Raw genomic sequence first — 27,989 nt, forward strand, 5'->3', positions numbered from 1 at the left:
TTAAATACATACACTTTATTTATATTGCACGATACCCAGCCATTCAGGCTATTCAAGACATTTTATTACGGTCATAAACAAACGAATTATATCAATGTACGTACACATTCAAATCAGAGAAACGTATCCAAAAACCTGAGACGAAAAACCGAGGTCCCTTCGTGTACACTACATTGGGGTGTGCACGTTAAAGATCCCACGATTGACAAAAGGGTCTTTCCTGGCAAAATTGTATAGGCATAGATAAAAAAAAATGTCCACCAAAATACCCGTGTGACTTGGAATAATAGGCCGTGAAAAGTAGGATATGCGCCGAAATGGCTGCGATCTGCTGGTCGATGTGAATGCGTGATGTATTGTGTAAAAAATTCCATCTCACACGGCATAAATAGATCCCTGCGCCTTGAGTCCGAGTCTTGAGATACGCGCGCGATATAAGACTTCATATAATAATACATGGTAGAGATTCTTGTCAATGCTAGAGAAGAGCATTCAGAGTTTAACGCCAATGTTAGGCTGAATCGTCTACAATTCTTCATCTTCGCTCATTCGGCCGCGCCCTATTGCACTTCATTTCATTTCATCTTCTTACCTTTATTATCCCATTCCTGGGAAATTCGGATTGCTTCCTCCCAGTGGAAAGCTAGCAGCAACAGAGTCGCGCTACCCAGGTGTTTGCGAGGTTAGGTGTAATCCACCACCTGCACTTTTAGCAGAATGACCGAGGTATGTTATGTACCACTGTGGTGACAGGGCGGCGGGACATGGATACTGTCTTTTAGTCGGCACAGCAAGTTGCGCCATGTCCGTTCCGACCTGAATTCAAACCCGTGACCCTAGGATCACAAATCCTAGGATCTCCCAACTCAGTCGGCTTCGCTAAGCCTTCGCAAAGTCGTTTTACGGAAAATTCAGTGCCAATAAAGGTTCGTTTAGCCCCTTTCGCGAAGTAAACTTGGTCCAAAAATGTGAGGCTTAACACTGAAGTTTACTTTTCTCCATCGACGTCCAGGCTGTCGTCGCTACAGTGGCTGTTGTCGCTGTCGTGGATGTGGTTGTAGTCGAAGTGGCTGCCGAGGTATTTAGGACTGTTGTTGTTGTTGTTACTGCCACTGTTGGTCTTTTCGCTGCTCTCTTCACTCTTCCCAAGTCCAACCAGCCTCTCGATAGATGTAAAAGCCGAACGTTCGCTACCCAGAGACCGTTTGACTCCGGGCTGCGCAGGCGCAGGCGGAGACGGCGTTTCCTGTCTCGCCGTGGAGGATGACGTCAATCGAGAAGAAGCGAAGTTCGGCGAGAAGACAGGCTGGGAGAAGGAGAGCGGAAAGTGGACGGAATTTTGAGAAACCATGTTGGAGGAGGCATGATGGGAGGAAGTACCGACGGACAGGTTGCATGCTGCGCTTGGTGGGGAGTGCAGGAGGCGGAAGGATTCGTGTTGCGCATGCGCTGCTGATGGCGGCATGTGCAAAGGGGGGTAACGCAGGAGGAAGGACGGAGACGACTGAAGAAGTTTCAGGCGTTGCTGACGTCTCCATTTGGCGCGACGGTTAGAAAACCATACCTGCAACAACAAAAACACATTAAAAATACTTTAAACAAAATACTCTCCACAGATTTCATGTTTCACCAATATGAAGGGTAAAAAAATTCATGTTCGTCTTTCTTTTTCATTTTTACATTTAGTCAAGTTTTAACTAAATGTTTTAACGTAGAGGGGGAATCGAGACGAGGGTCGTGGTGTATGTGTGTGTGTGTGTGTGTGTGTCTGTCTCTCTGTCTCTCTGTGCGTGTGTGTGTGTAGAGCGATTCAGACCAAACTACTAGACCGATCTTTATGAAATTTGACATGAGAGTTCCTGGGAATGCTATCCCCGGACGTTTTTTTCTTTTTTCGATAAATACCTTTGATGACGTCATATCCGGCTTTTTGTAAAAGTTGAGGCGGCACTGTCACACCCTCATTTTTCAATCAAATTGATTGAAATTTTGGCAAAGCAATTTTCGACGAAGGCCGGACTTCGGTATTGCATTTCAGGTTGGTGGCTTAAAAATTAATTTATGACTTTGGTCATTAAAAATCTGACAATTGTAAAAAAAATAATTTGTTTTTAAAACGATCCAAATTTACGTTCATCTTATTCTTCATCATTTTCTGATTCCAAAAACATATAAATATGTTATATTCGGATTAAAAACAAGCTCTGAAAATTACAAATATAAAAATTATTATTAAAATAAAATTTCCGAAATCGATTTAAAAACAATTTCATCTTATTCCTTGTGGGTTCCTGATTCCAAAAACATATAGATATGATATGTTTGGATTAAAAACACGCTCAGAAAGTTAAAAAGAATAGAGATAAAGAAAAGCGTGCTATCCTTCTCAGCGCAACTACTACCCCGCTCTTCTTGTCAATTTCACTGCCTTTGCATCGAGCGGTGGACTGACGATGCTACGAGTATACGCTCTTGCTGTAAAAATGCAGTGAGTTCAGTTTCATTCTGTTAGTTCGACAGCTTGACTAAATGTTGTATTTTCGCCTTACGCGACTTGTTGTCGTTTCCCTCAGATACTTATGTACTTCTCTTCTGAAGGTGGGTGCTTCTCTGAAGATGGTATATTTGATATTTTATTTATTTGTTTTCTCGTTCTTAAATTCTCTTGAACTGTCAGCTACCTTATCTGCTCTTTCCCCGCTCGCTGTGATCAGAAGAGTGTCCCTATTGCACCGTGGACATCTTAATCATATTGTGAGTGATTCTCTAGCGTTGTGGCAGCGTGTTCTTATGGCCTCAATCATCTGTACTGTTGTCCCACCTATCATGTTCGTCAAAACAGTGCCCCATTCATGAGAGGACAAAGTCTTGTACAAAAAAATACGTCTTGTTCTCCACCCACCATACCCCATCTTACCCCATTGGTCTGACGAGTATACGCCTTGTAACAATTGTTTTTAAAAGTTCTGAACTTTCTTGTACTCTAGCCATCCTTTTCCTTGTACAAAAAATAGTTCTGGTAACTCCACCCACCATCCTCTCTATCTTATCCCATCAGTCTGAAGAGTATTAGCCTGCCCTTGCACAAACAAGAGTTCTGAACTTATTTAAACTCTAGCCATCCGCCTCCATCTTATCCCATAGGTGTGAAGAGTATCCTGCCTTGTACAAAGAAGAGTTCTGCTTCTAAGTCATATGGGCCAGAAGCCAAATTTAAAACAAAAATTGTGAAACCCTGTTGCACGAGAAAGTTTAATAAAAATCTGATTCCTACCTGGACTCTTGCCTCAGATAGTCCAGTCCTCGAAGCAAGCGCTTCTCTGACAGCTACGCCAGGGTAGTGTGTCCTCTCGAACTCCTTCTCCAGCACGTGCAGCTGTTCTCCTGTGAACGTCGTCCTTGACCTTCGAAGCTTCTGAGGTCCGTCGTCATACGACTCTTGAGAGTCAAAGTGCTCTGTGAGACCAAGAAGAGGTTGTAAACGTTGCAGTTCTGTGAATGAACGCATTGAAGATTGGGTTTCTGAGTGAGTGTGTCTTTATTTGAGATGCAGTTATTATCTGTAATCATATTGTAAGTGATTTATTCCAATAGTTTGCACAGAACAATGCAGCATAAATATAATAAATTAAACCGAGTAGAAAGATATATGATAATGAGTTTTCCGTTACAAAACAAAAATAACAGAGAAAAACGTTTTACAGACGAAGAAGGATATCTCTTACCATCTTCGGCATTGTCCGCATCTTTCTCGTCCAAATCCACATCGGAGGAAGCACCACAACCACCACCATCACAGTTCTCCTGCAGATCAGTACGAGCTGAAGCTGACAGATCTTGAGGGACGGCGACATTTTCCGACAGTGAAGGGGTTGTCATCTTCAGGAAAGGTGACCCCGGAAACGGACCAGGGAAGGTCATCGCCGGGGGCGCTGTGAACCAAGGACGATAAATGGGTTGCAGAACTTGCGACGCCATCTTGGCGTACTCGCTGGCGGCGCGCTCGGCGGCTCTGTTACGTAATATCCGGTTGATGGAACTGACGCTTGGTACGTTAGCCTGAGTGCAGACTCCTGGAACAATGAGAAACAAACGTGTTTGAAGTGATTTTGGGTTTTTTTAAAATCACGAAATATCACCAGTGTTGAATTAAAAACAATAAGAGCAGAAGCCTGTACAGAACTGTTGGAATTTATCTGATGCTTTAATTACCTGAGCGGGACGTCTCCATAGTCACAAAAAGTCGTCTGCTGTCGTTGACGTTTCCCGGACAAGATTGTTCACGTTTTAAAGGAGATTGGCAAACATTTGAATTAATGAGTGTGAAAAGATATGGGTTAATTTAGAACCCTTCTTCGATTCACTGTGATAGTTCTACATGTGAATCGTTTCAAACACGCACACCATTAGGTAAACCTAGAAAGGAAACAATATTGAATCGGTCCCGAAAAGCAAAATAGATTGAAGGGACACGAAAAACCAACAACCAGCCAACTAAACTGGGCAAAAAAATGTATGCAACAAATTTTGAACCCAAATGAAAGCATTAATTCCAGAGGCATTTCATTTACTTTATATGCCAGTTAAGGCCGTTCACCTCACTATCAGGATCACCTTTTGGGTTAAAGATTTCTGCCCGAAATTTGTTGTAATCATTTTTTGGCCAAGTTTATATACTTTCTATCATCGCTCTCGTATTTTTTCTTTTTTTTTCATTGTTCGTTTCTTGGTTTCTTTCTTTGTTATCCTAGTTAGTGTTACCTTCGGATAGCAGTCTGTCTCTGATCTCCCAGGCGAACATGGTAGGGTTGTCTCTCTTGAGTTCCTCGATCTTGGCCACAACGCTAGGGGTCGCCACCTTCGGCTTGCTGCCTCCTATGCTGTTGCAGCGCACTGACAGAGGATCGTACAGTCTGCCTGTAGAGGAAAACAAATATATATAGTTTAATGGTATAGTGCTAAGGTCTATGTACAGTTTTCCTTCATTTGTTGTGTACGTTTTGTTATTCATGAACGACGAGCCAAAATACAAATTACTTCAAGCGCCAGGCAATAAAGTTGTGTTGTGTTGTGTTGTGTTGTGATGTCACAGTTGTCTGTTGAGATGTGTTTGGTTGGGTTCGGTTGGGTTCGGTTAGGTTGGGTTGTGTTTGGGTTAAGCTGTACTGCGCTGTGTTGTGATGTGTTGTGTTGTGTTGTGATGTCACAGTTGTCTGTTGAGATGTGTTTGGTTGGGTTCGGTTGGGTTGGGTTAGGTTGGGTTGTGTTTGGGTTAAGCTGTACTGCGCTGTGTTGTGATGTGTTTTGTTGTGTTGTGATGTCACAGTTGTCTGTTGAGATGTGTTTGGTTGGGTTCGGTTGGGTTCGGTTAGGTTGGGTTGTGTTTGGGTTAAGCTGTACTGCGCTGTGTTGTGATGTGTTGTGTTGTGTTGTGATGTCACAGTTGTCTGTTGAGATGTGTTTGGTTGGGTTCGGTTGGGTTCGGTTAGGTTGGGTTGTGTTTGGGTTAAGCTGCACTGCGCTGTGTTGTGATGTGTTTTGTTGTGTTGTGATGTCACAGTTGTCTGTTGAGATGTGTTTGGTTGGGTTCGGTTGGGTTCGGTTAGGTTGGGTTGTGTTTGGGTTAAGCTGCACTGCGCTGTGTTGTGAGTTGCGTTTCGTACTATATAGGGACGACGTCAGAGAGAATGTGGAGCCTTTAATATACTAGCGTGCAATGACCAAAACTCATGTTCTATCGTAAAACACTGGAGGGAAAGGTCTTTTCATATTTGTTTACTGTATCATGCACATCTAAAGGTAACCGACGGTTCTGGTGATAAGCATTCACAGAAGCTTCGAAGAGAACCATGCCTAACGATGGAAGCGTTTTGCAAGTATCCATAATTACCGTTATAATCTCTCTCTCTCTCTCTCTCTCTCTCTCTCTCTCTCTCTTTCTCTCTCTCTCTCTCTCTCTCTCCCTCCCTCCCTCCCTCCCTCCCTCTCTCTCTCTCTCTCTCTCTCTCTCTCTCTCGGTGCACTCTCTCTCTCTCTTTCTCTCTCTCTCTCTCTCTCTCTCTCTCTCTCTCTCTCTCTCTCTCTCTCTCTCTCTCTCTCTCTCTCTCTCTCTTTCTCTTCGTACTCAGATTCCGCGTTGTTATTAACAGTGAAATTACACAGCTGTGCACAAAGTTATGTGTTTCTGCTCCGTTTTTGTCACACGCTGATGTTATGATAATAAACAAGCGCCTGTAAACCAGCTTCAGCATTTAACAGGTTTACAACTCAAGCACGCATGAACTACAATATTGCGATGTGATAATTAATTTTTCACACATTAGTGGGGCTCGTATGTTGCAGACGCACTCATAAATCATTCACATCTTGCAACAAACATCATACTTTGTGGTATTGTTCCTTATAATTATTTAAGGGATTTCAGATACAGAGCCACTTCAGAAATCGTTTTTTTTTGTCTTTGATAGAGAATAAAAGGCTGCATTTACAGCAGACGAAATTCGTACCAAAAGCGCTCAGCAGTAAATATTCCCAACTCAGCAAATGTAAAATTCAATGGTTTACCATGCACCAGAAGTTGTCTGCTGATAACACATGCATGACATAAATACTCTTATGGGTATTTTTGTGTTCTGGTATTTAATTTGATCGTTTTTAGAATTTTATATATCCGCAGCATGAAAATTCAAGATGGCGGCCTCCGCAACATTGCGTGTTTTGATTTGAGCGAAAACAACGTTTCTGAAGGTAAGTTTTCAAGAATACGCATCCATTCACCAATGTCACATCATTTTACTGTTTAATTCTCCCCTGGGGTCTGTTATTCATCGGGTGAAGCGCTGAAATGCAGAGTAATCTTGCAATAGCTCATCAGCTGGATTGTGATGCTGATAGATCTAGATCTATCTGTTGATTACAAGTAAGGAAATCATGATCGCCACGCTGGTGATTTTAAACAGATTAAACGAACTTTGAATAAAAGGCGAGGAGAAAGAGATTGTTCATGGTATGATAAATGATTAGTCCTGCCTACGTTAAGGACTTCCATAAGGTGGGGAGGGGTAGAGTCAAAAACTGAGTGAGGGTAGGCCAGATAGTAGGATGACCAGCTGGAGATAAAAACACTCTACTCCCCATGTCTTTACAGTGTTGTGATCAAACTTTCAAAGACGGTAGGTAACAGACAAAAGCATACAGTGTATGCTAATCAAATGAGATAAGTGGTTTTGAAAAATGAAGAGGTACCGCTCTTTGAGTTTTACAATTTTGGTTCAGTTGTTGCTTGTTTCTCATCCTTTTGCTTATTTTAAGTTGACCGTGCATTGGTGTGAATTTTATTTTTACAGGATATATACAAGAGTTACACCACATGCCGGTTCCTGGGAACAAGCGTTCTGCATTTATTCCGGTGCCACAGAAGGGAGCCGATTTCACTAGTACTACTGTATCAAGGTTTGTTACCTAATACATCTTAACAGTAAGATTTTTTTATTTGTATTAATTGGAACATGTTTGCACATCATTTGTAAGCGACCTCTGTGAATTTGATGGGGTTAACGTACGAACCCTCACTATGGTCAACATTCTGTTAGCGACTGTTTGAAGCGAATAAATGTAGCGGTCAGAAAGATTCCAGAATCAGTTGGGTCACTGGAAACTGTGTTTGTTTGTTTTTTAACCTGAAACAGTAAGAATTATACGAATTCATGAAATACAATTTTCTTTCATTTTGGTCTGTTGTGTGAAGACTTGCTAACCCGGCTTTGACCGACTCTCTGAGATAGTAAACATTATTCAAATACATTCAAATAAAAATGTCACTTTTCATCTTTTGTGTGAAGGGTACCACAGGCTGATTTCCTGCACCATGGATGTAGAGGAGGCCAGACAGTCTGCTTCTCATTCCAGCTGTGTTGCGTTTTTTTCTGCTCGTGAAGTGTATCGCCACATTGCCAAAGCCATTGGCCAAGAGAAGTCACCCTGTCTGCCCATTTTGCATAGCCTTACAGGCTGTGACACTATGTCGTTCTTCAATGGTATTGGGGAATCAGAAGGCTTGGGAAGTATGGCAAGCATTTGAAGACGTCACTCAAACTTTCTTCAGGTTGTCTGCTCCTCTTTGTAAGCTGAGTACCACTGACAGGGCAGCACAAGAGCTTTTTGGTGTACATTTGTAGGACAAAACCAGCAACGTACTGGGTGTAAACAGTGCTAGACGGTACCTCTTCAGTAAAAAGAGCTGCCAAATTGACCATAATCCCCTTACAAGTGAGGTGCTGCTGCAGGACATGAGATTGAGAAGAGCCATCTACCTATTAGACTTCCAAACTCTGTGGGCTGGCAGTTCAAGGCTGGAAAGTGGGAGTCATTCTGGACGAGCTTTCAAGAGGTATCCAGCGTGTGCCGAGAACTCATGAGGTGTGCCTGCAAGAAGAGCTGTACAACAAAACGCTGCAAATGCTGCTAAGAAGGACTGCAGAGCACAGCTCTCTGCAAATGTGCTTGCATGCCTGTGAAAACTGTCAGCATCTAAACTGTGCAAAAATATTATTGCACCCATTTTCATACCCCAACTCAAACTTTTATTCCTGTGTCATTTTATTCAAACTGTCTATGCCATTAAAGGCTCGCATCTTCGCTATCTGGCACATTTTTTTTTAACATCATCATTTACGCCGTCAAAATAAGGATACCCTTGACGTGACAAAGAGATGTGACAAAAACTTCGGGTACCTTTTAAAAAGCCGACGACAATTCCTGAGGCACAACTGGGTCACTGTTGTATACGAAGAGAAAGTCAACTTGATTATCCATCCAGAACAGGTTGTTTTATTTCGCCATCTTGCATATTTCTAGTGTTGTGCCATTGTACTTACTGATGTATGTGTCGATCTCACGGATGAGATGTTTATGTGTCAAATTTGAGGGATACCCAAGTCAACTAAAATCCATGTATTTTAGCAATGACCAAGTGGGTTGCGTTGAAACTTTCAGGAATGTGTGTCTACGCACGAGGCGTAGTTCAACCGTTTGAGTACACTTTCAAATCTTCACGAAATAATATTTTAAAAACTGCCACAGGTTTGTTGACTTACATCCCACATATTTTTGACTTCGCATGTATATATGACAGATGGTTGTTTCAAGTACTGCCAAAGTTTCTTTTGAGTATAGACACTTGCCGGAATGTGCTAGTTGTGTAAACACATGAGAACAAACAACGTTTTCGAAATACAGCGATTATGAATTTTAGTCGACTTTTGAGTTGATACATTACATTTTTATCAGTTTTATTTTGGGGGTATCCTTATTTGGGCGGCGGTCAAATAACCCATGTAAAGGCCACCTTTTATCTTAAAAGTGTTCCAGTTAGCCAAGTTGAGTGCCCTCAATAGCATACATTGAATATAACAGCACAGGAATGAATGTTTTCGTTTTGGTATGAAAATTGGTGCAATATATTTATTTTTGCACAGTTTAGGTAATCCACAAATTCTTCAACCCTGCCACCCACACCGTCCAATCATTCTCTGCACCAACAATACATGTATTGTTTTGTTTAAAAATGTGTTTGTGTTAGTTTCTATTGCAAGAGAATGTCTTGTAGCATCAAAAATGCCTAAATACCCTTTTATTGGCGGCCATTTTGAAAATTGTAAAAAAACTACTGATTTCTTAATTTTTTCACGGTGGCTCTGTATCAGGTTTTGTTAAGCAAAAGCAAATGTCCATTTACGCCAAATTTGCTGTTAATCACATGAAGTGAAATATGCCTAACATACCCAACCGTTTACACTGGCGGCCATTTTGAAAAATTGTTTAAAAACTACCCATTTTTTTATTTTTCGCGATGGCTCTGTATCAGGTTTTGTTAAGCACATAAAACTCTTCATATTTGCTTAATTTGGTGTTTGTTGCATGATTTGAATGATTTTGCAACATAGGAGCCCCACTACATCGAAGTGTCGCCTTGCCATTGTGTGTGCATTATGTTGACTCAGACATTGTTTGCTGCTCTCTCTCTTTCTATCTATCTCTTTTTCTCTCCCTCTCGCTCTCTCTTACTCCCTCCCTCATTCTCCCGATTTACGTCTGTCTGTCTGTCAGTCTCTCTCTCTCTCTCTCTCTCTCTCTCTCTCTCTCTCTCTCTCTCTCTCTCTCTCTTTCTCTCTCTCCCGATGTATGTTCCTATCTGTCTCTCTCTCTGTCTCTCTCTCTCGCTCTCTCCCGATGTATCTCTCTCTCTCTCTCTCTCGCTCTCGCTCTCTCTCTCTCTCTTTCTCTCGCTCTCTCTCTCTCCCGATGTATCTCTCTCTCTCTCTCTCTCTCTCTCTCTCTCTCTCTCTCTCTCTCTCTCTCTCTCTCTCTCTTTCTCTCTCTCCCGATGTATGTTCCTATCTGTCTCTCTCTCTGTCTCTCTCTCTTTCTCTCTTTCTCTCTCTCTCTCTCTCTCTCTCTCTCTCTCTCTCTCTCTCTCTCTCTCTCTCTCTCTCCCGATTTATAACGCATTACACGGCCATGTCACTGGTACAGTGACACCAAATACTTTTCCTTTATCATTCTGTATTGTGTCCTATCTCTGACGACAACCGAACCGCCCATCTTCCATTCAGACACAAATCGACTTCCATACTTTCACGGCGTCAATAACATCTCTTATGCTAAAGTCATTCTTGTCACTCTCGTATCTCCGGAAAATCATACCCGCGCCTCCTTCCCATTCAAAGCCCCCGAATCCCAAACATTGGTGTAACACCTGTTTCTCCGAACTGCGATACGCCTAATAAAGGCAGGGAAATGTATTACTTGTGTGCAGGTGCATATCACGGATTTTTTGGAGAATAAAAAGAAGTAAGGAGTCTGGCTGTTTTCCTGCGTAATGTACATTAAACTGGCTTTTCTTCTCCAACGAAGCTAGTTCCGTACACGAGCATAAACCTTTTGTCCAATCTATCCCCCCCCCCCCCCCCCCCCCCAACAAGAAAAAATAATAAAGGAACAGACAGTAAAAAGGACAATCGTGGTAATTTTATCGAACGAACTTTCAGTTTGCCAAATCTATAGATACATGTACCTGTATATATGTCGTGCCCAATTAACGGAATATCTAAATTCGCGGAATCGGCAACAGGTTTACCCATTTCGCGTAATCGGCATCATTTTGCCGAAAATGTATAAAGGCTTCTAAAATGTTGATCATTTAACAAAATCGGCAGCCAGTCCGTGACTTGCTGTGTCACCTAAACATAGCGTTTGCGTTGCTTTAGCTCCCTAGCATGATTTGTATGGTCTGTGTTGGTCTGTGTCGAGCATAACTCAAACAACTGCACGAAAAACTACTCTTTTTGCCGTAACGTATCATAATTAACGATCGATTATTGCGATATCTATTCTTTCTATGATCTAGCTGTCCACGTGTGATGATCCCTGAAGCATTTGAGACATTTAAAATCCCAAATTGGCTCCCGAATGGGCAGATTTTAGAAGCCTATTTCGCATTTTCAGCAAAACGCTGCCGATTTTGCGAAATGGGCAGCGTTTTGTCGATTACGCGAATTCGGAAATTCCGTGAATTTGGCACAACATAATATATACCCTCTGACATAAACTATTGTGTCTCGTAAAGACTTGCAAACCTCCTCTGCCCTCTAAATCGCAGTTCTAGCTGTGTTCCGCCAAATCAGAACTGATTCCCGCTGTGCCAAATCCAGGGCTTGACGCTTCTTCTATCTCTTTTGTGCGAAATGTCCCCATCCTCCTTTCAATTCTCCACCCCTCCTCTCTCCTCCCACAATCCATCCGCCCCTGTACGCCACCCCCTGTTGATCACGGACAAGCCAACCAAGCGATATTAGTAAACAGGTTGACGTTACGCCAAAAATTCTAAAAATCCAGTAAAGTCCAAAATCGAGTTTAACTGACACTAACTGCATGAGTTCGTTATTAATAACACCCCTTATCTCCATCAGCAACGCGCTTCGCTGGTTAGTGACGCTGACCCCACCCACCCTCACCCCCACCTCACGGTAGCTGCTGCGTGATGCTTCAAAACATTGCCCCATCAACGTAGGTGGCTGTTGACAACCCCCGCGTGCGTCGCGCGCGCTCTGCTCGTGCGTCGCGCATTTATGGCGCATAAATCACACGCGTCAGCGTCGCGCGTCAGTTATTAAAGGCCGCTTCCCACTGCTCCACCGATCCCGCCCCAGTTGGGGTTGGGGTTTATTTTATGTTTGTGTTTTTTTCGCGCTGTGTGAGCTAGGCTGAGTCGTCCATGTCGTCGAGTCTATCGAAAGGCATCGAGGTGGATGCAAAGGTCGAATGAATTTTGCTTTGATATTTTTTTTATTTTTTTTTGTAAACAAGACTTTATTCAATTTTTATCATGACATAAACAATATATCTTCTTCTGCGTTCGTGGGCTGAAACTCCCACGTGCACTCGTGGTTTGCACGAGTGGAATTTTACGTGTATGACCGTTTTTACCCCGCCATTTAGGCAGCCATACGCCGCTTTCGGAGGAAATAAACAATATATGCTGACATTTAGGATTTCTCACTCAAGCATAGTGCTTATTTTAAACAATCCTAGTGAAAACTTTTAACAGTGGTAAGCATGATGGCGGACTAAATCGAAATACTCATTTCAGAATACTATAACAGAAAAGCAAGATACAAAAACAAACAGAAAAGGGATGGAAAAAAAGATTACGAAAATATTTTTTAAAATACGACAACGAGAGAACAAAAAATAAGCATAAAAGGAAAAAGAAGACGAAGAAGACTTGGGGCACTCATATTTTGGGGAGAGTGAATCTTATCATAGTTATGATAAGTGCACAGAATACACACACAAGGTTAATACGTTGGAAAATGTTTCTGTTTTCTGTTTGGTTGTTTTTATTGTTTTGTTTGTTATTCATGTAAGGCAGCGTCATTAGAAGTGACCTGTCTATTTCATTTTATTTGATGTTATGTTATTGTATTTGTTTTGTTTTATTTCATTTTATTTTGTTTTATTTTATTTTGTTTCAATTCTTTTATTTAATTTTTTGGTGGTTTTTGTATGTGAGGTAGCGGCAATAGAGCAGTGCGGTTAGAGGGAGATCAACACACACACACACACACACACACACACACACACACACACACACACACACACACACACACACACTCACTCTTGCAATAGATATATAGACAGACGGACAGACAAAAAAAACGTAGAGGGCACAGACAGACAGACAGATAACACATTAGGCGGAATAAGTTCAGACACATATTAACAAAAACAAAGATTAACCAATAACATACAACGGTGATAAATGTGCATGTCTAAAAAGTGGAATTCGCGGGGAAAGATCAATTTAGAAAGCTGGATACAAAAAAAAGATACAGAGCTGAGACAGTCAAACCTGATATTCACGAAGCTAACTGCACGAAGCTTTTGGCACTGAGTTTTCTACAAGTCAACTTCGGGTTTCAATTAAGGAAAGCATTGAAGCCTTAAATTAGTTGGACGAAGTCGACTTTACGAAGCCTACTATACGAAGCTCGCTGCCCGAATCTTTGGCACTGAATTTCGGGTCCACATAAGAAAGACTTCGCAGATTGAAGAAGGCCCTAAAGATAACAAATATGGCGAAGTGAACTTCCCGAAGTCTACCACATGAAGCTCACGGCACTGAATTTTCGTCAAAAAATCTTCGCGGAGTCAACCTTTGGCTCAATTAAAAAAGGCTTTGGGAGAAGGGAGGCAGACACAGAAAGAGAGTAGCAAACACACAGAAGGAAGAACAGAGGGGGGGAGGGGTAAATAGGAGACACGATAAAAATTGCAATTGAAAACCGTTGTGCTGGGGGAAGGAGGGATGACATAGGCAGACATCACAATAACGACCGTTAGGATAGAAGAGATAAAACGGGGGCGGGGAGAGAAGGAGGGAAGACATTAGACCCTACAATAGAATACAGTTAGGCTGAAAGAGAGAGAGAGGGGGGCCTGGTGGCTGAAAGGAGAATGGGAGGGGCTGGAAGGAGCCAACCTGAACTGCATGTTAGCAAAGAGAGAGAGAGAGAGAGAGAGAGAGCGAGAGAGACAGAGACAGAGACAAAGACAGAGACAGAGACAAACAGAGAGAGGGAGAGAGAGACAGAGAGAGAGAGAGAGAGAGGGTGAAGGAGAGAGACAGAGATAGAGAGAGACAGACAGACAGACAGAGAGAGAGAGAGAGAGAGATAGAGAGAGACAGACAGACAGAGAGAGAGACAGAGACAGAGATAGAGAGAGAGTGAGATATTCACAATGTAGATGTTTAATTAACTCCACTCCCGGGCGCGCCAAGCTGGGCGGCTAATACAAGTTAATATCTATCAGATAAGCGGGGCCTTATAGGATGCGCATGCCGAGTCATTGGACCCTCGCCGTGGATAACGCTGTCATATTGCCCGGTAAATGTGTGATTTCTCGCAACCTGTTGCCACCTCTCTTTCAAGCTCGCTCGCTAATGAGATTATAAAAATGAATTGCCTTCTCTCTCTTTCTTGATGTTATCAAAAACTAATTTTCTTCGCAAAATGGTGTGTTTTTGTCAGGCTGATGTTAGTTTAGCCTTTTTTCTCTTGTTTGGTTTTGTTCCATTCTCTTTTTTTATTGTGAAAAATATGGAAACATTGCTGGGGACCTTTTTTTTTTTTGTCATACCACTTTCCCTTTTTCCGTCACTTTTTTTGAGCATGTGTAACGGTTGGTTATCTTGTTCGTTCCCTTTATTGCGATTTTACTGCGTTTATTTACTTGCTACAGACCTGCATCTGACCGAATTCACAGAACTAGTGTTTGTTATTTTGTAACCATTCATCACACTGCAAAATAGTCGTTACGAATGTAACACCTTGCCTGCATGTAAATTTTGTTTGATCAGAAAACCACACAATGGCAGTGGGTCCTGGGCCGCGAAAAGAACAGAGAACAGACAAACTACAACGTTAGAAGTTATTATGACAGAATCAGACATTAATAAATGTGGGTTCGCTGGCGCAACTGTCACTGACCCAACAAAGACTACCGTCACAACAAAAAGAGTAAATACAATTCACGCATTGAAGCTGAACAAACACAGAATACGCAGATTTAATCAAGTCTTTAAAATGCCCTTTGTCATGTGCTCCAAACAAAAGTCATAAGTATTGTATTTTTATAGCCATAATTAGCTATGAAAAGCAAGGCCAACTGTGATTTATTCTTTGATTTACATTCGTGTCCAAATTTGAGATCGGCGCGGGAGAGTCATAATTCCGGCGTGACCCTTTTTTTTCCATTTTTTTATTTTATTTATTCCGTGTTGAAAGAAAAATCAGAATTTTGAAAAGGCTAGAATGCCTCTCCCAAAAAGTATTCAAGCTTCTAAAATAACAGGATATTGAGAACAGATTGTAGCAATTCAACGGGATCCCCATTTACGTTTCTTTTTGTTGTTGGAGGTTTTTTTCTTTTACTTTTTGTTTTGTGTGCGTGTTTTGTTTCATCTTTGTTGTTTTTTCTCACAGCTCTAAATGACTTGAAATGGTCAACTGTTCTTAGACGTCATCTCCATTTAGTGTTGTTAAATTACATAATTAATTTGAACATTTTTGTTGAGATTAGCACACAGACAACATTGACTCTCTCTCTCTCTTTTTTATATTTAGTCAAGTTTTGACTAAATATTTTAACATAGAGGGGGAATCGAAACGAGGGTCGTGGTGTATGTGCGTATGTGTGTGCGTGCGTGCGTGCGTGTGTGTGTGTGTGTGTGTAGAGCGATTCAGACTAAACTACTGGACCGATCTTTATGAAATTTGACATGAGAGTTCCTGGGTATGAAATCCCCGAACGTTTTTTTTCATTTTTTTGATAAATGTCTCTGATGACGTCATATCCGGCTTTTCGTGAAAGTTGAGGCGGCACTGTCACGCCCTCATTTTTCAACCAAATTGGTTGAAATTTTGGTCAAGTAATCTTCGACGAAGCCCGGGGTTCGGTATTGCATTTCATCTTGGTGGCTTAAAAATTAATTAATGACTTTGGTCATTAAAAATCGGAAAATTGTAAAAAAAAATAAAAATTTATAAAACGATCCAAATTTACGTTTATCTTATTCTCCATCATTTGCTGATTCCAAAAACATATAAATATGTTATATTCGGATTAAAAACAAGCTCTGAAAATTAAATATATAAAAATTATTATCAAAATTAAATTGTCCAAATCAATTTAAAAACACTTTCATCTTACTCCTTGTCGGTTCCTGATTCCAAAAACATATAGATATGATATGTTTGGATTAAAAACACGCTCAGAAAGTTAAAACAAAGAGAGGTACAGAAAAGCGTGCTATCCTTCTTAGCGCAACTACTACCCCGCTCTTCTTGTCAATTTCACTGCCTTTGCCATGAGCGGTGGACTGACGATGCTACGAGTATACGGTCTTGCTGAAAAAATGGCATTGCGTTCAGTTTCATTCTGTGAGTTCGACAGCTACTTGACTAAATATTGTATTTTCGCCTTACGCGACTTGTCTCTCTTTCTCGCCGTTTTGCAGTCTTTTGCTTTCGTTTATAATTATTCTCTGTACATGTTTAAAGGACAGGTTGGAAGATTAGACTAATACTAAAACCTTTATCCTTACGTAATGGAGTCCTGAGTTATCTCTCTATCTCTCGCCCCTCTCAGTCTCTCTCTCCCTCTCTCCTCTCAACCCCCTCCCCCCACCCCGGCACCAAAACACCCCCCCCCCCCTCTCCCTCCCCCCACCCCAACCCCCTGACATACTAAATCTGTTACTCCTCAGTCACTCAATCGATCACAACTCGGCAAGCCGTGCAAACTAAACAACACCCGCGACAAGCGTCTCTTATTTTCTGCACCATGTTCCGACAAACGATACCTCGTGTTCGTGCCATTTGGCTACAAAGTAAATTGGCTGTATTAGCAAGCTCAGGTTCTCGGTCCGTCGCTAAGCCCCTTTGTGGACAAAATCGATGGACATTCAACACAGGCATCCTTTTGTTTTCCCCCTGTCCTCCGGCGCGTGTTGCTGTCGCGAGGCTGATTATCCAAACAAACAGATGTTCCACCGGCAGACGACTTTGTTGCCGTTTCCCGCGGATTGTGTCTCGGTACTTCATGGAAATGCGCATGCGCTCTGACACGTTTCCGCTCAGTCCGGCGCGCCCAGGCTTCGAGCAGAGCACGCGCGATCACCTGTTCGGGTTGACTGCGAGATTATTATTATTTCCTTTTAATTTCGCGTGTTGTTGGTGGCAGCTTCGCAGGTGGTACAGTGATAATGAGAGCAACTTTGCATCGTTTTGAAGGATACTGACAGTATATACGGAATGGAAAGAAGTCATTAACTCTGACAAAATGTCTGTTCAAACGTGGTGCTACATGATTTTCAAATCAGTGTTTTGTAGTTGTGGCTGAGTGCCTTTTTTTCAATTTAATTTTCAGCGGGGGTGGGGTGGGGTTGGGTGGGGGGGCATACAACCTAGCTCCACTGGATGGATGGGGAAAGGTTAAACTGCACATCTACCTGCCCTGCAATCCAAATTGGCAGGAAGATGTTACAATGTACCACTATTTACAGACGGAGAGAACAGTGGTTGTGTGCTGAAACCACAGATATAGTATCTATATCTCTGTGGTTGAAACTAAGGCAAAATCATCCGTGGTTAAAAGCAATAATTTTGACTTTGAAATTCTGTAACTTTGTTAGCCTGGTCAAGGGACAGTACAATATGACGAACTGTGGACCGCGAAAGTTCAATTTGGGACACTGCTCTTGAACTCTTTTTTTTAAGATAAAGCCAGGGACATAACTGTCTATTGACGGAGATAGCTAGACTGATTGGGGAAACCACTGTTCTTGAATTTTACCAAATAAACAGATGGCATCGCTGATTATCGGAGAACAAACGCCGGAACAATCAACCCAGACAAGAGAAGACTACGTAAGGAAACAGACGAAGGTGTCAACAGGTGGGCCGGTTGCCCGGGGCAACAGGTGTTGGCGGGGCACAAAGGGGGCGGCACAGTGGCTGTGACAGCCCATGATGAAAAGATGAAAGCTTTGACTGACGACTGGCGCTGCGAATGGAGATCGCCGCTCGGCGATTGCTGGATTGTCCAAGTCAAAACGATGACTGGCGAAATGAAGAGATGAGGGGCTTGATAATGAGACGAGCGAGAGTTGAGTTATGGGTGTATTGCGGATAGGGCTGAAGTGATGAGCCTACTGAGCAATACCGTGGATGATGAGCCTCGTATGGGACTGAGCTGTTACCTGGTACATGGTATAGTAGCTAAAGAGATGGATGGAGATCGAGATCAGGTATTGCGCGTCGACGCAGAAAGTTTAAGCTTGTCACACAGTGGAACGTCCCTTTTAATGCCCCCCCCCCCCCCCCCCGCTCATCCCCCCCCCCTCCCGATCGTTTTGGTACTTCCTCCCTTTTAAGACCTCACTTTTTCATATATCATTGTCACAACCATTGCACTTTTACCAGCATATTAAGACCTTCTCATATATTTAAGAGTCTTAGAAGGTGGGTTCCACAGTTTATTGAATTGTCAACAGCTTAGAGAAACAACCCGTAGAGATCTTAATCGCCCTTTAGTCATTTACAGTGTATAGCGAGAGATGAGGCGGTGAAAATGTTACCTTTTGTCGCGGCACTCAGGCATTTCAGTGTTGCATCAAAGGAGACAACTGTAGCGGGTATTGTAATAAATGGAGTGATAAACGGTTGAAGGTGCAGGGGGGTTTCCTGTGCTCGGTACACCGTAAGCTATTTATTTAGCCGGATAATTAAGTAAAATTAATTTCATTAAATGAAAAATAGAATTAAATGAACGTGATTTAATGAAATTAAAACATTACATTAAAATAAAACAACATTCAGTTGAATTGAATTGAATTGAATTAAATTTCATTGAACCGAACTGAATTCTATTCAATTCAATTCAAAACAGACGAAACTTCTGTCCTAGAACTACTGACATGGACAAGGTTGGTTTTTTTGGTTTTTTTTGTGTGTTCTTTTCAACAATGTGGAACGACACACACAAATATTCTTGTTCGCTTCGACTGAGATTTTGTTCTTGGTTTAAACAAGATTTTATTCCGAAAATACAGGGTGGCATGGTATAGCAGATATAAACATTTGTGACCACACAACAAGCTAAGCTTATACCAAGTGTGGTTATACATAATTATGTACATCTAGAAAGTATTCTGTGTGCGTGTGTGTGGTATTCGATTTAGAATAAATAAAGGCGTGCTCCTTCACAAAATCCTTTCCGGCCGTGCACCACTATAAGATGTTTGATGGGTTGTTGACAGACCAGCTTTTTTGTCGTCCGAGGGGGAGCATATCATCTTTTGTTTCATATTTATTGACCAAGGCCGAAGGCCGCGGTCAATAAATATGAAACAAAAGTCGATATGCCCTCCGAGGACCGACAAAAAAAGCTTGTCTGACAACAACCCATCAAACATCGTTTTTGTCATCATTTTGGTAGCGCGAAAATAATTGCATCATCAACAGAGGGAGCCATGAGTTGAAACGCGAGTTTGGTTTTGAAAATACCGTTTTTGGGGCCCCACCACGCTGTTGCAATCACTGAAGGCAGGCGCGAGAGTGAAGGCGCTACAAGTACAAGTGAAAGCGAGTCAAGGAGATCTGTGTATTAATTTGATGACATGTTGAGACAAGTATGTCAGGTTTGAGGAAGAAAAGTTCTGTAGGTTCCGACTAACTGAATGGTGTGTGAATCCAGCAGTACGCGTCTTCGACTTTGGGCCGACAGCGGGCGTTTCATTGCAAAGAATGACCTACATTTTGCATTTGCTTGCGATGGGATTGCCCCGCTGTTTCGAAGAGTTGCTTGTTTGCGGCACTGTCTCGGTTCGTGACATCTCTTAGCAGATATGTGGATTAAACGTGCGACGAATCGAGAGCAAGGAATAGCAGAAAGCAAAGATGAGTGAGTCGCTTTTCTCTTGTTTTCCCTCTCACCTGTGAGCCGATGAACCCCCGAGCGTTTCTATTGGGTTTGGTTTTGAATATCCATGTAACCTGCTTTCTGTAACTATGGTAACTGGGCATTTATTCCCCGGGGAACATGACATTTATTTCCCAGATGCTTGTGAATGAAAACTCGTGAAAATGATGACAATTGCTTTTATTGCAAAATTTCAAGCCAAACCAAACCGAAAGTTCAATGTCCCCATTCCAAGGAAAGATCTCTTAAAATCAAGTTTAGCTTATTCTGGCAGCATCGTGTGAAAAAACTTGACTAAATGTAAAAAAGAAAAGTTTTTTCCTTCCTAATCTACCTTTTCATCTCGACCACCTGTCTAGAACGACCACTGTAGGTCAGTCTTTTGGTTGGTACTCGTTATGGACAGGTTTGACTGTACGTGTAGCCTACTTGTCAGACTCTCATTCTCGCACAAAATATGATTAATACGCACAGTTGCGCGACAAAGACCATGTAACAATCGAACATATGTAAACAAATCTCTCACATCGGCCAATCGACTTTGCAAATACCCTCCACTGCTGTTTCAATGAAAACCCAATTTCAGATATTACCGATTAGATAATCCGAGGAACAATTAGCTTTAGCATGCACTGCTGTCGCCTCTGTAACGTTAAATTGCTCTTTCAGCAGATGACGAGGCATGTAAGCGTTAATGTAAATTGGTATGTTATGGGTTAATGACACATGGAATGGAAAACGCTTGGTTACGCTGAGCGACCTTGAAGTACGTATAAATAGTGTTGTATAAGTAGAGTGATTTTTTTAACTAACTAGGGGGTCTTTAACGTCCTCACATGAAATTTTCCTTTTAGGGACATGAGTTGATGATACACTAAATGTGATTTGTGTGCAATGCGTTGGCTTTTATAACCTGTTTTGGCTGTTTTGATTTGCATGTAATTGTATGCATATGTACATGTGTGGATAGGCTTATAACTTCCTTTTTACATTTAGTCAAGTTTTGACTAAATGTTTTAACGTAGAGGGGGAATCGAGACGAGGGTCTCGCTTTCTTGCATGTGTGTGTGTGTGTGTGTGTGTGTGTGTGTGTGTGTCTGTCTGTCTGTCTGTGTCTGTCTGTCTGTCTGTCTGTCTGTCTGTGCGTGTGTGTGTGTGTAGAGCGATTCAGACTAAACTACTGGACCGATCTTTATGAAATTTTACATGAGAGTTCCTGGGTATGAAATCCCCCGACGTTTTTTTTCCTTTTTTTCGATAAATGTCTTTGATGACGTCATATCCGGCTCTTTGTAAAAGTTGAGGCGGCACTGTCACACGCCTCAATTTTCAATCAAATTGATTAACATTTTGGCCAAGCAATTTTCGACGAAGTCCAGACTTCGGTATTGCATTTCAGCTTGGTGGCTTAAAAATTAATTAATGACTTTGGTCATTAAAAATCTGAAAATTGTAATAAATTTTTTTTTTATAAAACGATCTAAATTTACGTTCATCTTATTCTTCATCATGTTCTGATTCCAAAAACATATAAATATGTTATATTTGGATTAAAAACAAGCTCTGAAAATTAAAAATATAAAAACTATGATCAAAATTAAATTTTCGAAATCAATTTAAAAACACTTTCATCTTATTCCTTGTCGGTTCCTGATTCCAAAAACATATAGATGTGATATGTTTGGATTAAAAAACACGCTCAGAAAGTTAAAACGAAGAGAGGTACAGTAAAGCGTGCTATGAAGCACAGCGCAACCGCAACCGCGCCAAACAGGCTCGTCACTTTCACTGCCTTTTGCACTAGCGGCGGACAACGTTCAGTTTCATTCTGTGAGTTCCACAGCTTGACTAAATGTAGTAATTTCGCCTTACGCGACTTGTTTATATCTTGCAAGTAGAATTTTCGTCTTCTGTCTCCTTTCCTTTCCTTTTTGGTTTTCCCTTTTCCGTTTCTTCTTCTTTTATTGTGAACATCATTTGGTTTAATATACCGACATGTGTAAATGTGCCGAGGTTATCTAAACAAAAAAAAAGGTAAATTTATTTGTTACTTTCGATCTTTACTATTCTTCGTGTTTGCATCTTAGTTCATAACAATTTTTTAAAGCTCGTGATATTTCTTTCTTTTCGGCAGACTTGTGTTTTAAACTCTGTCTGTGTCTGTGGATGTGTGCGTCTGTGCATGCATGAGTGCTTGCGTGTAATGTGCGTGCGTGTGCGCGTGTGTGCGTCCTTTCTTTTTCTTAGTTGTTTTCTTGTCATTTTTCAAGCAAGTAACATTCAAAAAGTGTTTGGAAAAAAACCATTTGTTTTTGGGTTTGTTTGTTTTTTCAATGCACATGTTTTCTGAGTTAGATAGATGGTTGAGTTTGGATTAAAAGCGTAATATTTCACTGCGGATTTACCAAAACCTCTCTCCCCCCCCCCCCCCCCCCCCCCCCCCCTCCTTGTGTCTGATGATTTCTTTTCCGTGTTGAGCGCATTTCGTTATTTCGTTTGCTGATTGATATTTGAGACAATGACAAAAGGTGACGTTTTCATGTCAGTATGTCCCAAATGACATCACCAGTACATTTTTCATTCTATCTAATCTGTTTTCGTTCTATTTTTTCTAATAACATGCGTTAACAATTGATTGCCAACTGGAATGGAAGAGCACAAAAAGTGTAACTTGATATGTAGTTTCTCTAGAGGGAAAACATCTTCCACTTTCATGTCAGTGTGTCCCATGCAACATACATTTGCCAAACAGCTATGTGTAAGTAGATTATTTGTTAGTGGTATAGAAAATATTGATCAACAATTAAAGTCAGTTTTCACATTCATTTTCTACCTATTTCTTATTTGTTTATTCTGTTGGCAATGGTGAAATGTCAGCAATCGTGTGTCATTCGGGACAGTAGACATGACACCTGACCTTTTGTCACTGTCTCATTTGCGTGATCTGAACCATGCATACCGCATACAATAAGAAAGAAGACAGAACTTGGAGAGAAAAAAAACTCTTACAAATTTGAAAACGATATCCTCGGTGACTTTCAATGTGGCTGAACTATGGGCTGAACCAATCAAGAAGTCATCTTCAAAAATGATTGTTGATTTTTCACTGATTTTCGCGGTGCAGTGAAACCTCTGTTTCAAGACACTCCATTTTATAAGGCTCACTCGGGCGGGGATGTAGCTCAGTCGGTAGCGCGCTGGATTTGTATCCAGTTGGCCGCTGTCAGCGTGAGTTCGTCCCCACGTTCGGCGAGAGATTTATTTCTCAGAGTCAACTTTGTGTGCAGACTCTCCTCGGTGTCCGAACACCCCCGTGTGTACACGCAAGCACAAGAGCAAGTGCGCAACGAAAAAGATCCTGTAATCCATGTCAGAGTTCGGTGGGTTATAGAAACACGAAAATACCCAGCATGCTTCCTCCGAAAACGGCGTATGGCTGCCTAAATGGCGGGGTAAAAAACGGTCATACACGTAAAATTCCACTCGTGCAAAAAACACGAGTGTACGTGGGAGTTTCAGCCCACGAACGCAGAAGAAGAAGAAGAAAGATAAGGCTCCCTCTCTACATTGATTGCACACTCGTTCTCTCCATAACAGTTCGGCTAAACGTCTCAGATCTGCCGATGCTTTCCCATGGTATAAAGCCATCCCTCCATTTGATCAAGTACAAAAGATCAACAGCCTGGGTTTAGACCAATGAAGAAGGATATGCTCACCGCCCAAAAAGAAAGAAAAAAAAGACGAAAGAGGCAAAAAAGATGGGTTGAAGCAGCCTTGCATGCAACTGAGGTCAAAAAAACAAAAAAAAAAAAAAAAAAAAAAACAGCCTGGGTGCTCTCGGTGCAAACTGGGAATGTATTTATGAATTCATTTCCTAAAAGCCACTCGTGGACTTTTAAGGAATTAATTAATCCCCAAAACTCCAACCCCCCCCCCAAAAAAAAGTAAATTTTCAGGGGCTTATTGTCCGTCAGGTCTTAATTGCCTATATTGGACATGAATTGTAAATACGATTCGAGTTTTTACGCCCTCACGGCTTTTGATGTATGCGTGTTTAGGTGGTATCAACCATCTGCACTTATGGTAGAATGAGCAAGATCTTTAACGCGCCATTTTGGTGACACGGGGTTGGGAGATGGATACCGTCTCTGGGTCTGCACATAAAGTTGACCCGTGTCCGTCCCGGCCCGGATTCAAACCAGCGACCTTTCGATCACAAGTCCAGTGCTCTACCACCTGAGCTACCCGGGCCCCCCAAAAAATAAAAAAATAAAATAAAAATCCAACTCATCGCGTGAAGCAGTCAAAGTGTTGAGTTTTTGTATGTGACCAGGTGAAATGGTGCTCTTATCTCACGTAAAAGACTGGGCAGATCTGAGACGGTCAGCCGAACGAGCTTCACGAGAATGAGTCTGCTTTTCAGATCTGTTTTCTCAGATTATCAGTAGAATAACGAATGTTATCTTCTTCTTCTTCTTCTGCGTTCGTGGGCTGAAACTCCCACGTACACTCGTGTTTTTTGCACGAGTGGAATTTTACGTGTATGACCGTTTTTTACCCTGCCATTTAGGCAGCCATACGCCGTTTTCGGAGGAAGCATGCTGGGTATTTTCGTGTTTCTATATAACCCACCGAACTCTGACATGGATTACAGGATCTTTTTCGTGCGCACTTGGTCTTGTGCTTGCGTGTACACACGGGGGTGTTCGGACACCGAGGAGAGTGCACACAAAGTTGACTCTGAGAAATAAATCTCTCGCCGAACGTGGGGACGAACTCACGCTGACAGCGGCCAACTGGATACAAATCCAGCGCGCTACCGACTGAGCTACATCCCCGCCCTACGAATGTTATAAAAATGTCCTCTCTCTTAAAGGCCTACCCGATTTAGATTTAGGGGGGACTTGAAATACCACTATACTTGAAAAATATTCATCAATGCCGTTTTTATGAACCATCACAATACTTAAAACTCCATTTTCTTTTGAACAAATACTTTCTTGCATAGTTAGCTAGGCGAGCAAAGAAAAGCATGTGTTGAATGAAATGCATGCAGTATAGAGTTGATAGGCCAATGGCCGAAATCAGTTATTTGTACAATTGTATAATTATTAAAGAGAAGGCCTATCGCGTGGCACTGCAGAGAAATGCAACTGCACAGATTATTTGTACACACATAAATGTAACTTTGACGAGAAAATACTACCGATAATTTTACCTCAATGAGAAAAAAATAGCAAGACATAAAAAAGAACCTCGCAAGACATTTGGAGAACAAACATCCAACCACACCAACATAAGGATTTTATTTGAGCAAACCTTTGGGAGGATATAAGTGGATGTATCAATGAGGAAACCAAAGAAGATTGAAACAAAAATAAACCATACAAAAATAAACAAAGAAACGATACCGGGCTGCGTGAAGGAAAGTTTCTGTTTTTGTGCGTAAAGGAAGGTGTTTTTGACACACAAAGAACGCGCGAGAAATAATATGACGTCATTAATCATCATGACAATACATTACACTGTAGATCACGTGCCGTCATTCCGTTATTTCCATACCATCCTGAAGAAGATAGTTACATGCCGAAATATTGATAAAATAAATAAAAAGTACCTAACCTGGTTACTGGTGTGTTTTCTTTTTATTTAAACATACAAAATTCATCAAACTTTAACATGCAAAACAACTCACTCCACAGGCGGTTGAAGTAGTCCCGGGGAACCGGTGGTGAGCGGGGATCCACGGCAGTTCTCAACAACAATGGAGAAGGAAACGGCAAACCCATCAATGACGTCATATCGCGACGTGATGATGACGTCATAGTGCTCAGCGCAGAGCTTGTTAGCAGATCTTCCATTTCTGAAACGATAGAGAGAAAAAATTAAAACCGCGCTTCGAGTACTGTACTCACTATATTAAACGATAGAGAGAAAATATTAAAATTGAGTTCCAAGAACTGTTTTAAATGTATTGCCGAGTACAAACTCCTTGATTTAATTCAGTTTCTTGGACAATTTCTCATAAAAGTTTATTATCTGGATCATAAGTGTTTGTCTGTCTGTCCTCTTAAAAGGCCGCTGAGGCGAACTACAGTGAGTGTAACGTTTTGTTTTGTAATAAATTAAACGTTTCAATAACAAACCATTCTTGTTTTTTGATTCGTTATAAGTGAAATGTGTATCAATAACTCCGTAGTTTATTAGAATGTGGGAAGATGACAGATCTGCAAACCCTAGAAAATTAAAATTGTCAAAAGACCTCTTAGGCTAAACAAAATATGGACTTTAAATTTGGATATTTATTTGTTTCTGAAGTTTACGAGAAAATTGTTATACTCTCGAAAAAATCTTAATTCAATATCTTAATTCAATTTCTGAAGCTACATCACTTGAATGTATTGCCCTTTGAAATGTCACAACTGGAAAGTAGAACCTAACAATAGTAACTAAATAGACGATTTGCATTCAAAATCTGTCATCTAAAATAATCATCGTCATTTAACATCAGCAGCAACAGCAGCTTAGGGAGCAGAAGCGTAATCGTCTATTTGTTACTTTCCAATTAAATCACTATCATCTGCCTTTTCTTTTTGTATTATGAATATAATCCACGTACTAACGAATTTTGAAACAAGAGGAAAATAAACCCTGGCCGAAAAAGATTAGAGAAAATACATTTGTCTATTTTCCAATTAATTTCTTATATTTGTTTCTACTCTGCAAGGTTTAATTTTTAAAGAGTGATATTTGAATTAATCCAGCTCAACAAAATGGAATTTTTTTTAAGACAAGATCAAAATAAAAGATACATGAAACACAAACCCCGTACTATTTATATCTATATTTCAAATGTTGAGCAAGGCATGAAAGAAAAAGTTAAAATATATTATTGAGGAAAAACACCATAGTATTTGCACCAACTGCTTTTATTGTATGCATTATTTTTATGCATACTCTGGTTTCCCTGTGTTCGTTTATCTATTTGTTCTGGGGTTTTTTTCCTTTCTGTTTTTTTCCTCTTCAATAAACATGCAACAATCACTAAACTGTCAGTCAAGGAAAAAAACAACCTTATGCGATACGCAAAATATAGAGTGGGGAAAAAATCAAATTTTTTTTCTAAATCAGATGTATGTATGTTATTTATGTTTAGTTGATTATTTATTATGAATATAAAGTGCACTAGATTTAAACAATAAAAAAAATGATAAAAAGCCCTCACATGTAGTCAAATGTTCACACGAATCTAATCACAGGTAACTTGAACAAACCTACCTGTTGATTCTGACAGGCGTTGAAAAACCCAAGCGAACCCCAATGAAGTTGTAAGTAAATGTTTGACCCTCCAAAACTGAAAGTGCACACAGACGAAGTCCTTTAAAGCCGATAAACGATGGGAAATGCAATTATTTCATTAACTCCCCAACTATTTATACCAGATTCACTTATCTCTAGTCAATTTCCGCGTGCTTTACCGCCAATTTTCGCTCACGGGCCGATTGATTGACAATTGAGCGGAGGAAACTGGCAATGAAATTGACAATGGGTTTCCCGTGCTCGCGCGCTCGCGTAGGGCATCCGCTCTCTTTAAGCCCCGCCCCAATCGATTTCGCTTTAGCTAAGCGAATCGCTTGCACCCTAAACGGTTGCTCGCACGCGTTGAGTTGAAGTGTGTTTATTTGCTCTCTATCTCCGCCCCTATTATCCGAGCGTGTAAATGTCAAGTTTTGGGTAGCCAAACTCCGCCCACACAAGAGACGAGAGACGTGAATAATGTGGCACGCGCTGGAAAATTATTCGAGTGTGGATGTGTTATCGGTCACTGAACGGCGCGTTGTGTGGCTCTGAAAGCTACTTATTTGTATCACGAGTGTGGATGTGTTATCGGTCACTGAACGGCGCGTTGTGTGGCTCTGAAAGCTACTTATTTGTATCACGAGTGT

General features: G+C 41.2%; 1 protein-coding gene across 1 annotated transcript; it reads right to left on the bottom strand.

Annotated features, from left to right (window-relative positions):
• LOC138948788 (paired box protein 6 homolog) lies at window positions 1-27,636 on the bottom strand. The gene is made up of 6 exons (XM_070320400.1): window positions 27,322-27,636; window positions 25,739-25,906; window positions 4,762-4,917; window positions 3,726-4,073; window positions 3,275-3,456; window positions 1-1,564 (listed from the first exon to the last, which is right to left on the bottom strand). The coding sequence occupies exons 2-6, from the start codon at window positions 25,902-25,904 to the stop codon at window positions 989-991; spliced, it is 1,428 nt and encodes a 475-aa protein (XP_070176501.1). The 5' UTR covers window positions 25,905-25,906; window positions 27,322-27,636; the 3' UTR covers window positions 1-988.
• Between the last annotated feature and the right edge of the window lie 353 nt (window positions 27,637-27,989).

Source organism: Littorina saxatilis, linkage group LG15 (assembly GCF_037325665.1).
Source record: "Littorina saxatilis isolate snail1 linkage group LG15, US_GU_Lsax_2.0, whole genome shotgun sequence".
Classification (NCBI taxonomy): domain Eukaryota; kingdom Metazoa; phylum Mollusca; class Gastropoda; order Littorinimorpha; family Littorinidae; genus Littorina; species Littorina saxatilis.

Bases quoted from the DNA above. Each gene is read 5' to 3' on its own strand.
- LOC138948788 (XM_070320400.1), bottom strand. From the start codon at position 25,904: ATGGAAGATCTGCTAACAAGCTCTGCGCTGAGCACTATGACGTCATCA. The intron at 4,918-25,738 runs GTGAGTTGTTTT...TTTCCTCTACAG, and splicing joins CTACTTCAACCGCCTGTGGA to GCAGACTGTACGATCCTCTG. The intron at 3,457-3,725 runs GTAAGAGATATC...TTGGTCTCACAG, and splicing joins TGCGGACAATGCCGAAGATG to AGCACTTTGACTCTCAAGAG.